Source organism: Monodon monoceros, unplaced genomic scaffold (genome assembly GCF_005190385.1).
Source record: "Monodon monoceros isolate NGI ecotype Baffin Bay Population unplaced genomic scaffold, NGI_Narwhal_1 Super_Scaffold_13, whole genome shotgun sequence".
Classification (NCBI taxonomy): domain Eukaryota; kingdom Metazoa; phylum Chordata; class Mammalia; order Artiodactyla; family Monodontidae; genus Monodon; species Monodon monoceros.
In genome coordinates this window covers 69,153,291-69,165,835 of record NW_021703769.1, presented here as the reverse complement: position 1 = coordinate 69,165,835, position 12,545 = coordinate 69,153,291, and the positions used below count along the sequence as shown (strand labels likewise).

The window sequence follows — 12,545 nt, the reverse complement described above, 5'->3', positions numbered from 1 at the left end:
TACATTACCATGATACCCCAAAGATAAGAAGGGGTGAATAAAGTTAAAGGTCACTGTATTGTCTGGGAAGTGATAAAAATACTAATATAAAGGTAGACTCCAAAAGAAAAAAATCAATTACGCATGCTGTAATCGCTAAGAAAAACACTAAAAGAGTTACAAAAGAAAATATAACAAACTAATAGACAGGAAACATAGATTAATAATTTTTAAAACTTTATTCATCTAGGAAATGGAACAAAGAAGGAAAAGGAACAAAGAATAGATAGGACAAAAGGAAAACAAATAGCAAGAAGTTACACTTAATCCCAAACACCTCAGTATTTTTATTAAATGTATGAACTAATCACTGAAATTAAAGACGTAACCTTGAAACCAACACTTTTCATTAAAATAAAGTGAAATTATAGTTTAATCTCATAAATATACTTACAAAAATTGTAAACAAAATATTAACAAATCAAATCTGATGATATATACAGAAGTAAATTATATAGCCTTATCACATGAGGTTTATTCCAAGAATACAAGGGTAGTTTGACATTTGAAAGTCAGTAATCTATTTCACCACATAAACAGAATAAAGAAGAAATTTTATACAATAATTTAATAACTTTTAATACGACATTTAATAATTTGCAACACTCATTCATGATTTTTCAAACACTCTCAGGAAACCAGGAATAGAAGGAGCGCTCTTAATCTGATAGGGAGCACACACGCATGCGCACATGTGCACACACACACTATATACAACTAACATCCCTAATGGTCAAATATTGAACACTTTATCCTCTAGGGCAGGACAAAGGTAAGAATGTCTTGTACTGGAGGTCCTAGTCAATGCAATAAGGCAAGAAAAATAAATAAATTTATAAATATTAGAAAACTATAAGGATTGGAATGATATTATCTTAAAAAGTCCAGATACTTAACAGATAAACTGTTAGATAATAACTGTTAAACAAGGGCACTGAATTTGAGACTAATATAAAAAATATATTGCTAAAGATCAACAAAGTTGACAAACCTTTAGCTAGACTAAGAAAGAGAAGATTCAAATAACTAAAATCAGAAAAGAAAGATGAGGCATTACAACTGATGCCACAGAAGTAAAATTGATTATAAGACACAACTATGAATAATCATACAGCAACAAATTTGATAATGTAGAAGAAATGGATAAATTCCTAAAAACCTGCCAAGACTGAATTATGAAGAAATAAGTAGGCTCTAAGTAGACTGCAAAAGCAACAAAAGCAAAGATAGGGAAGTGGGACTACATCATAGTAAAAAGCTTCTGCATTGCAAAGAAAACCATCAACAACATGAAAAGGCAACCTACTGAGTGGGAGAAAATATTTGAAAATTATATATCAGATAAGGGACTAATATGCCAAATATATAAAGAGCTCATACAATCTGATTTTAAAATGAGCAGAAGATCTGAATAGACATTTTTCCAAGGAGAACATACAGATGGACAATAGGTACATGAAAAAAATGCTCAACATCATTAATCATCAGGGAAATGCAAATCAAAATCACAATGAGATTTCACCTGACACTTGTTAGAATGGCTATTATCAAAAAGACAAGAAATAACTAGTATTGGTAAGGATATGAAGAAAAGGGACCACTTGTGCACTGTTGGTGGAAATGTATTTGGTGCAGCCACTATGGAAAACAGTATGGAGGTCCCCCAAAAGATTAAAAATAGAACTACCACATGATCCAGAAATTCCATTTCTGGGTATATACCCAAAGGAAATGAAATCAGTATCTCAAAAATATATCTGCACCTCTATGTTCATTACAGTATTATTTACAATAATCAAGATATGGAAACAAACTAAGTGTCCTTCAATAGATGAATGGATGAAGATGATGTGGAATATACATACAATGGAATATTATTGAGCCATGAAAAATAATGAAATCTTGCCATTTACAATAACATGGATGAATTTCGAGGGTATTATGCTAAGGGAAATAAGCCAGACAGAGAAAGATAAACACTGTATGATCTCTCTTATATGTAGAACCCAAAAATAATAATAATAAATAAGTTCATAGATACAGAGAACAGGTTGATGGTTGCCAGAAGAAAGGAGTGGGAGGTGGGAGGAGTAGGTGAAGGGGATCAAAAGGTAAAAAGAAAAAAAAATGTGGTGCATTACTGAGCAAAAACAACAACAAAAAAGCAGCAAAAAAAATCTTTTTAATGTATGTACTTGCAATGAGAGTCTTGTTCAGTGTAGTTAAATTTCATGAACAGACTATTACTCCATAAATCATAATGTTACACCAACACTGAGTATTGCATTTATTCTAGCTTTGCCTATGTCTTTTCATTCAAAGAGTATGTCAAAAGTACACAAAAACATGTTTTCAGCAATTTTATAAAGACTGAGTAATGCTGCAGAAACTAAAATATATTGCAACTCGAATACAATGCATTTTCTCTAAAAGCAATGACACAGCTTATTAAAATACTCACTTTGAACTTTATATCACCATCACTGAAACTAGGGAGAATTTTAAATCATAAAATAAACTATCAGTTATAGAGAGGATATTAATTTTACATAGCAATGTATGATTCTGACAAATTTACCTTTACAAAGTAGAATGTAAATTAAGTAACTTTGCAGAAATCAACGGATACGTGATTCAGTATCAACATTCATATGTTGATACTGAATACTAATACTAATTTTGACCTCTGTTTTAAGAAGAACCAACTTTGTTTCATATTAAGAAGTCATAAGCCACACTGCAAAATTTATGTACTATTTTCCTTATTTAAAAAAATTTTTTTTAAGTATGGAGAAGTAGAATATGTGGTAAACAAATCATACCTCTTGTGTCCTGGTATCTTCCCAGATAGCTTATCAAAAGGGAAATAAATACTTGCACAATTACCTTGTGCATAAGTCTAAAATCTATAAAAATATGCATCAGGCAATAATAGATTAATATACTGAGGTGTCAGATAAATTGCCAAATGTTGATGAAGATAGCTCGATTGATGGAGTAAACTACCTTCATTAAATTGGGGTATGTTTTATTGTTCTCAAAAAAGGAGACAATAATAGGTCACACTGTAATTACATTTTTTTCTCCAGTGGAAGTACCTTTTGAATTTAGAAATTTTTTCACTTATAAAAGACACAAACAGGGCTTCCCTGGTGGCTCAGTGGTTGAGAGTCCACCTGCCGATGCAGGGAACACGGGTTCGTGCCCCGGTCCGCGAAGATCCCACATGCCGCAGAGCGGCTGGGTCCGTGAGCCATGGCCGCTGAGCCTGCGCGTCCGGAGCCTGTGCTCCGCAATGGGAGAGGCCACAACAGTGAGAGGCCCGGGAACCGCAAAAAAAAAAAAAAGACACAAACAAAAAGACAAATTGAAAAACAAGAATGGAAAAGAAACTGAAATGGGAGATTATATCTATATCTGTTATAGTTTCCTTCATATAATTATATATTTTATATAATTGTATATAAATATATAATATGTTAAACTATGTATATAATTATATACAACATATAGAGAGAGAACTCCTACAAAACAATTATAAATAAATAACCCAGAACTCAATTTGTTTTTAAATGGACAAAAAGCTTAAGCAGACACTTCCTAAAAGAGGACATCCAAACAGCCAACAAGCATGTTAAAAAGGCTTAAAATCATGACTTATCAAAGAAATGCAAATTTATATCCCAATATGATAGCACTACACATCAGCCTAGAATGACTAAAATGAAAAAAATTTCCAAGTGCTAAAAAGAATATGAACTAATCAAAACTCTCAATCTCTACTCAGGTTTCTCTGAGGAGTGTAAATTGGTACAACCACTTTGGAAAATTTCTGCTGAGCAGGAGACCCAACAATTCCATTTCTAGATTATGCACCAAAGAGCAAAATGTACATGTACATAAGCAGACATGTACTGGAGTGCCCACAGCAGCATTATTTACCTCCCCAAACTGGAAAGAACCCAAGTTCTTGGTTCCCCTGTATCTTCTTTTGCTCACTGATGATTCAGGAATGGGACTCATTCAGATCCTTAAGCCGGTCATCATTTCCAGTGTGACCCGGGTGGGGACTGGGGTTTGAAAGTGAACGGTGAGGGGTGTGGTAAAATTAAAATGGCCCGTTTTCCATAGGGACCAAGAAGACATGAGGTTGTTGAAGAGGGACTCCCCAGCGGTGCCAGAAACAAGACCAAACAGGTCACCAGAAGGGGAAGTGTCAAGACTGAGGGACTTCCCGAGACGGAACACAGAAGAAAGGGCTCCTAGTTTGTCCCTGGTCTCCAAGGACTTCTGCTCACCTGCCCTCCTCCTGCCCTCCTCCCTGACCTCCCTGCCTCCAGCTGTGGCCCCTCCAGCCCAGTCCTCATTCCAGCTATGTCTCTCCACGGCTCCCCACTGCCCTTCAGAGAAGACCCCAAATTCCTCAGCCCAGCATTCAAAACATGTCAGGATCTGCCCCTCCAACATTCCCTTTGTCCCTAGTCTTCATCCCGGACTCCAGGTTCTCCAGATCCCCGACATCTGGACATCTTCACAACATCCCCATTCATCTGGTTCTCACACCTTCGCACGTGCTGTTTCAGCCACCGGAACTGTCTGCTCCCCCTGGCTGTCTACCAGCTTCCTACTCAGGCTTCAAAAGCCAGTTCAAATGTCATCTCCTTTGTAACTCTTTGGCCTCTCCAAGACATGAGTCACTCCTTCCTCTGGGGTCCGTCCTTCCACCAGAGCACACTGCTCATGGTGTTTCTGGCAACATTCTGAGCAATTTCTAGGCGGGAACCACGTGTTGCTTGGTTACTGCTGAATGGCAGTGGCTAACCAGTGCCTGACAAGACAGTAGGTGCTCAAAGCATTTGTTACATGAGTGACTAAACGCAAGAAGATGCTTTCCATCATAATGGATTTTGAAGCTTACCCTCAATGTTGAAACCCATGTAGACTGTACACTCCAAAGATAAATCTTATTCTTTTTGACTCTTCTTTCTTAAATTCAGCACACTGAGGATCTGTATGCACTTGATAAGGATAAAACTCCAGCGCTCCAACATTTTTCCCCCACCTCAGGGTCTGTGCACATGCCACTCCTTCTACCTAGAACACTTTCCCCCTCTGCTTCTTTACTTTCTTATCCTCAGGTTTCAGCTACAGTGTTGCCTCCTTAAAGAGGCAACCTTCTCTGTCTAAAATGCGTCTCCCCTGCAGTTCTGGGTGCCACACACCCCTCTTTGTTTGTCTCCTTCTTGGCAACTGTAATATTAGGATTCGTTTAGCAAATGTTCCTGGTTTTGTGTTTATGACCTGTCTCTATCCTGAAGCATAGGCTCCCAGAGGTTGGGAAATTTACCTATTTTGTTCACGCGGCATCCCTCGTGCGGAGAACAGGGCATGGAACATAACAGATACTTAACAAGGAGCTGAAGAATGGTGAATGAGTGACAGAGGCTACAAATTGCTGTGTCCAGTCCTCCAAGGAGCAAGCCCCAAGGCAGCCCCCAAGAGGTCTTGGTTTCTCCATCCACTTTGTCACTGTCCTCAGGAACTTCCCCCCACCCGGGGCAACACCCTCAGCTTTCAGGGTCTGAGTGACCATGACCGTTGTCATGAGATTAGCAGCAAGAAATTGTCATAGAGGGACGTTGGGTTGCCCAGGGTCACACAGCGAGTTCTTAAAGCGGAGCTCTCAGGCTGGGGAAGAACCAGCCTTGTGGCCCTGGATCCAGAAGGAGGCTCTGCCTCTAACTCATAATGGGACCTTGGGCTTTTCTTTTTTCTGGGCCTCAGTTTCCTCATTTGTAGAATGGGGGCAGTGGCCCTGGCCTGGCTGAGGGAGCGTAAGGCGGGTGCTGGGCACACTGTAAGTGTGCGAGTATTGCAAGTTGCCTTTTACATAGTTTGGGGAGGGGGCGGTGACAAAGGGTGGGTTGGGGGTGTCTGAGGACAGGTGTGCCAAGACCCTGGGATGACAGCTTAGTCAGTAGAAGCTGAACATGAGGGGAAAGGCCTGCCCAGCCTGTCCCACCTCTGAGCCTGTGGAACCTTCTAGTCCGTCTCTCTCTCCCAGCCGGGCCATAAATCCCTGTCCACGCAGCCTCTCCAAGCCTGACGGGCCTTTCCCTGCAGGAACTTCTCCAGCCTGTGCAACCTCCCCCAGCTGAGGCGCATGCCCCACTCCCAGCAAACTCTTCCTTCCTGTGCCATCTCTATTTGCCCTTCACTGTGCTAGGCAACCCCACCCAGACTGTGCAGCCTCCCTGGGCTCCGGTAGCCACACCTCACCCCAGCCCCATTTCCCCGCCCCCCTGACCAGGAGGGGCTGGCTGTAGGGCAGAGAAAAGAGGATGCTTCAACCAGGGCTGCTTGAGGTCATGAGGAGGGGATGGGGGGCTGGGGTGAGGTGGGGGGCGGGGCTGGTGACCTGCTCTTTATCCCATCCTGGCCCAGCATGCCCCCATCAGCCTGCCCTGGCCCTGGCCCAAGTAGACGGGGGGTTACTGGTTCATACTGGAGAAAGCCTGCAGGCCCCCGTCCCAGGCTACATCATCAAGCCCTCTTGGCAGATGAGGAAATAGAGGCCCAGAGAGGCCCAGAGCCTTGCCCAGGGTCACAGAGCGAGGAGCGGCCAGGGCCTGAGAAGGGAGCCAGGCTGGTGCACTTGCCCCACCTCACTTGGGACGATATGAGTGGCCAGATCCTTCCTGGGGGCTGTGAGGACCCGCAGGCCAGGGCCCTTTTGCAGGTGGCCTGGCCATCGGGGGCCCTCAGAGGGACCTCTGCTCACACCCCGGGGAATATTGTCAGGTTGTTTCAGAAGTTCCAAGTTTACTCAGAGCTCTCATTTGAGCTGCCGTAAAAAGTCCCTATGGCCGGGCGCCAGGGTGAGAAGTGGGGGCGGTGCCACCTGTGAGCCATGAAGCGGGGGCTCCCCTCAGCCCCCCTTCCCCTGCCCCTGGGGGCTAGGGTGCCGCAGAAGGCACGGAAGGGGAGAAGCGGGGGAGGAAGGGGCTGTGATGGGGGGGAAGACCCCCCCCGCGAGAAAGTGTTTGTTCCCTTGTCTTCACAGCTTTCTTTTCTCTGCTTGTACATGACTCCCCGGGTGACCCTAGGAATCCCCAGCCCTCTCAGAGCCTCAGCTTCCCCATCTGAGAAAGGGGGGAGTAGAATCATTATAGAATGATCATTTATTGAGGGCTGAGTATATGCCAGAAGCTACACCAAGTGTTCTGGGTAATAACAAGACGATTATTACCAATGATATTTAAAGTGAAACATAGTAGCTGCTATTTCTCGTGAGCCACTGCTAAGCTCTCTCCCCTCAAAATGGCACTGGCTCTGTCTGTGTACCACCGAATCCCCAGGACCTAGGACAGTGCTCAATAAATACACATTGAATAAAACCTCACAGCAAACCGAGATAGGCGTTCTTATTTCCATATAACAGATAAGGAAACCAAAGGTTCAGAGAGGTTAAGTGACTCACTCCAGGTCACACAGGTACTAAGTGATGGAGATGGTACTCGAACCTAGGTCTGACTGTTTTCAAAGCCCCAAATCACAATCGGTAGTGTGGTGATGAGCCAGATACAGGGCTCCCCAGCTGACTGTGGAGACCTCCCAGCTGTGTGGAGAAGTTGAGCCATAATTCTGGCCTGCCAGGGTTCTCAAGGCACTGCCTCCCCTCGCTGGGAGGAAGGATGCCCTTTCTTCCTTCCTTCCTTTCATTCATTTATTTATCAGGCCCCAGGGTGGTCCTGATGCTGTGGAGAAGCTGGTCCCTCCCAAAGTTTCTGGTGGCCTGCTTTACTTGTTCTATCTTCTCTTAAACTGGGCCCCTCCTCCAGCAAGCCCCCTTCCTCTGCCTATAAGCCCCTTTGGGCTCCAGTCCCCACCTCCAACCCCTTTCTCTTCCTTGATAGGCAGGCGGAAGCCTGCAGCATCTGGGGCACATCCTTTGTCTTGTTCACCTGCCTCTCCTGGCCCGGGGTCTTGGCCACGTCCTAACATAAAGGCTCTTAGTTTCCTCCACTGCGGGGATGTGAGTATCCAGACTCCCTGCCAGGTGTGGGGCGGACAAGACTAGGGCTTCTGCTGAACCCACCATGGGGAACAGGTGATCGGGGCTCCCGCTCTGGGGTCTGCCCAGCCCCCTTGATCCAATGCCCCTCTCAGAAGGTGCCCCAGGACTATGACTCTTGCTTTTCTGTTATCCTGTCCAGCAGGTTGCCACCCTGGGGTTCCAAACCCAGCTCTGCATCTTACGGTCACAGCTGACCTGGGGCAAGCTTCTCCTCACTGAGGGGCAGTCTCCTCATCTGTGAAATGGGCTGAATGAGGCCACCAGCCTCACCTGGTGTTGTGAAGATGATGGGAGAGCTTCACACGCCTGTTGCATGCTGAGCGCTGGCCCCGGGAGGACCAGAACCCAGGCGGCTGAGGGAGGTGGGACCGACTGCACGTTCCCGAGTGTGTCCCTGCACCTTCCATGGCTCTTGGAAACTGGCCTTTCTCCTCCACAGGCTCCAGCCTCCTCATGATGCAAACTCCCTTCCTGGGCAGGACCCCAGCCAGCAGCTTTGATATTTTCATTCCCTCGAATCCTCACAACCAGCCCTACAAGGACGGAGCTGCCATTCTCCCCATTTCACAGATGAGAAAACCGAGGCTCCGCGAGGCTAGAAGAAGCAGAGAAACTTGCCCAAGTTCACCCAGCCAGGAAGCCGCATGGCTGGATTTTGAACCCGCCAGGTTTTCCCCACTCTACCATGTGCTTCTAAAACCCCCGCACTTTCCCCCAGGGGAAAGCAGATGTCCTCCCAGGAGCAGCCCCTGACTTTTTAATGCCCCACCTGCCCTGGGTCCTCTGGATCCTAAGTTCCCCTCCAGGCGTTTACTCACCTGCTCCTCTGCCAGGAGTGTGTCTGCCTGTTTCTTCCTTCCCCCTTTTTTCTCCAAGTCAAAATTCAACCCATCCTTCAAGGCTCAGCCTCCTTGAGTCTCCTCATTCCCCTCTCCTCTGCACACACAGAACGGATTTGCCTCTCAGGATCAGCATATCCGCCGTGTTTTCAGAAGAAAGATGAGGAGACAGCATGTGGAGGGCAGGACCAGCCTCCAAGTCACCTGCCGACCCTGCTACGTACTGGTTGAGTCACCTTGGGAAAATTACTCTACCTCTCAGAACCTGTATTTATCTGTGAAATGGGCACACCAACGCATCTTAAAGGATTTAGATAAAATAAAGGAGATAAAACACAGAACCTGGTACAAAGTCGATGCCTACCCACTTCCCCAAACAGACCCCGTCACACTCATGCCCACCCCTGCCCGGCTCAGCTGCCCAGAACCATGATGACTGTCACATCATGTTCAGTCTGGAACCAGCTTTCCCTCCCCAGCCCCTGCCTTTTGGAGGCTGGTTTCCACAGCCTCAGGGGGTCATCTCAGCCATGCCTATGCCTCTGCCTCTATGTCCCTGGGGCCTCTTGCAGACCCACAGAGAGGCACGCCAGGCAGGTGAACTGTCCCCAGGTGTGATGAGGCCACAGGACCCCTGCACGTCTTCCTGGGCAGAGAAGGTACCTCCCCCCCACCCCCCACCCCCTCCAGAGCGGTAGCTAGAGGTGAGTTACCTGCTGTCCTACTTCTTTCTCAGAAATCCATTCTCTCTGTGCTTCGGGCAATCCGGTGGGCTTCCAGGGGACGGCAGCTGGGCTTGGCGTGAGGGATGGGGGTCTGGGAGAACAGGCAGGGGACTGGGGTGGGAAGCTGTAACCTGCCCCAAGTCAACGACCAGACAGCACAAGACCTGTCACCCAGACGGACGGCAGCTGGGCTCCGGGCAGGCGGGCCACGCAGAGGCAAAGGCAACCATCAGTCACGTCCCAAGGAGGTCACACACGGACAGAAGACAGAGGTTGCTGGGCAGGGACCGGTCAGCTGCATGGGGGATGGACTGACAGCAGCCAAGGGCTGGCCCGCCAGTCAGACAGGAGAAGCCAAGCAAAGAGGTAGCTGGCCGCCCAGGCAGACAGACAGACAGCCGTGTGGCTGTCAGTCACGCGCAGGGAGAAGCAGGCAGACAGTCGGACCCCGAGCCCTTCGGTCGTTCAGCAGAGAGACGCCAGTGGGTCCGCCAGAGGCGATGCCTGCCATCCCAGCCCCACCGCGTGCTCAGGGTGGGGAGGAAGGGGAGGATGTGGTGAGCCGCTCCCCAGGCCCCGCCCACAGAGCAGCCGGCTCCTCCCCCAGGGAGCGAGAAAGAGGTGGGAGGGGGCCCGGCCCCAGGGCAAGGCCCACTGCTCACCAAAGGTCACCCGCTAGGAAGACATTTGGGGCCACCGGCGTGACGTTTGCCTCCTGCGGACGGGTGACAAGACCCCCACAGGCCTCACAGTCTTGACCTTTAAGGCGGGCAGGGGGGCGGTGAGCCGCCGCTTCTCCCAGCTGTGGAAACTGAAGCTCCGAGGGGGGAGGAGGTGGCACAGCGAGACCCGCGAGGTTCCCAGGGGTCTCAGCTCAGAGAGAAGCATGAGAGCCCAGAGACCTGCCCAAGGTCCCATGGAGAGGCAATGGCCCCTCTTCTGGAGTTTGCACGCTGGCCGGCTTCACTCCTCTCGCTGCCTGCCTGGCCCAGCAGAGGTCTGAGTTCCGGACCCCCTCCCAGACTCCCTGAGCCTTTTTCCTTTGAATCCGGCTTCCTGCTGCAATGCTGCAGGGAGCAGGATGCTGTCTCCGTGCCTTTGAGAAGACAATCCCTTGGGCATGTCACATCACCCCTCTGAATGCCTCGCTTTGCCCATCTGTCAAATGGGGAGACCTAGCCGTTTTACACATGGGAACTCAGGAAGAAAATAGAGAAAAGAAATTCTCAAGAGAATTCTTGTCTTGCTGACAAGCCAAGGGCCCGTGAGAGGGTCAGATGTCTCTTGCAAACACTTATGAAACCTGGGGACAAAATTCAGCAAGTTCACACCCAGCAAGCCTCAAAGAGCTGGTGCTATCACAACTACTACGATTAGTATCTTGCATTTTTTAGGCACTAGGTGATCTCATTTATTCTACAAACCCTGTGAGGCAAATAAGATTATGACTATTTATGTTACAGTGGGAGAAACCAAGGTTCAGAGGGGTGACATGTCACACTAGCCAAGAAGTGTCAGAGCTGGGATTTGAACCTGGGTGGATCAGATTCCTAAGGCTGTGGAAATGGGCCCAAACACTTCATCCTTGAAATGTTACCAGGGTGGATGGGGGCTGTTTTGTGCTGTTTTAATGACACAGGTTGGCTCAAACACACATGCCATCTCTCCCCAGCTGACTCAGTTTTGGGAAATAATTTGCAGCTAAGGCACATGACCGCTCCAGAGAAAAAGAGAAAGCATCTTGTTATTTATTCTTTTTTTTTTTTCTTTTTCTAGCTGTTTCTGAGGAACTTGGTACAAATTCCCCTGTGGCCGATTCAAAAGATGTTTGCCCTAAAGAGATTCTCTTCCTCACAACCAAAATAGCTTGTATTCTCTGGAGCACGTTTCTTGAGAGGAAGCCAGCTTTTCTTTGTCTCTTGATCTTCAGGGTGAGTTTTCTGATACCATGGTTGAAAGATCAAGAGAAGGAGTAGTTAAAAAAAAAAAAAAAGAGCTAATATTTGCTGAAAGCTGATTCTGTGCCAGGGTTTTAAGGACTTTAAAGGTGTATCACCTCACTTAAACCTCAGAATAACATGAGAAGGTAGTTATTATTACCATCATCGACATCATCCCTATTTTACAGATAAGGAAACCAAGGCTCAGAGAGGTTAAGTGACTTGTTCAAGGTCACACAGCTGATGCTGGTGGAGATGAGATTTGAACTCAGTCATTTGGGCTCCTGAGTTTACATTCTTGATCACTGCACTACACTGCTTCTGGATGTATGTTAACCCAGGGATATTCAGTCCCTCTTCCCACCCTCCCTCCCAGCTGCCTGCCTTCCACCCACCCATTCACCCACCCACCCCCTCTTGCATTCTTCTACCCACGCACCCATTCTCTCCTTCCGGCCTTCTATCGGCCGACACTGAACATGCCCTTGGCTAGGTACTGGGGACATTCTCCAGAAATACACAAGAGTGGTGGCCCTCATGGAGCCTGTATTCTGGTGGGGAGAGACAGACAAAAAGAAGTAATGGACAAACTAAATGCAAATTATACTGTCATAGAAAACAGATGAGAGGTCTAGGTAGTGACACAGAGGGGGCACCCTGGATGGTAAGAAATACCCCAGCCACAGGGGAAGCATTTTAGGCAGAGGGTCCTGCAAGTGCAAAGGCACTGAGGTGGGAGGGAGTGTGGCTCGCTCCAGGAACTTGGGAACAGTGTGGGGAATAGAGTGAACAAGCAAAGGAATGCTAGGAGACGGAGTCATGGAAGTCCCACATCCTGCACACCACCTAGGACCTTGCAGGATGGGGTGAAGAAGGTAGATTTGGCTCCAAGGGAAATTGGATGTCATCTGAGGTTTCATCAGAG

The 12,545-nt window shown here is 47.2% G+C and overlaps 1 protein-coding gene across 3 annotated transcripts in view; it reads right to left on the bottom strand.

The window, feature by feature from the left end:
* The window catches only part of IL21R (interleukin 21 receptor), a 33,307-nt gene extending 23,086 nt beyond the window's left edge, over window positions 1-10,221 (bottom strand). Inside the window, exons 1-2 of one of the 3 annotated variants that reach the window (XM_029220461.1) lie at window positions 8,935-9,608; window positions 8,387-8,711 (exon numbers count right to left, since the gene is read on the bottom strand). In XM_029220461.1, coding sequence (XP_029076294.1) covers window positions 8,387-8,431 — 45 coding nt within the window. In that variant the 5' untranslated portion in view covers window positions 8,432-8,711; window positions 8,935-9,608. Of the gene's footprint in view, window positions 1-8,386; window positions 9,609-9,668 lie in introns of those variants that run through there. The other 2 variants (XM_029220463.1, XM_029220462.1) reach the window with 2 other exon arrangements.
* Window positions 10,222-12,545: the final 2,324 nt, after the last annotated feature.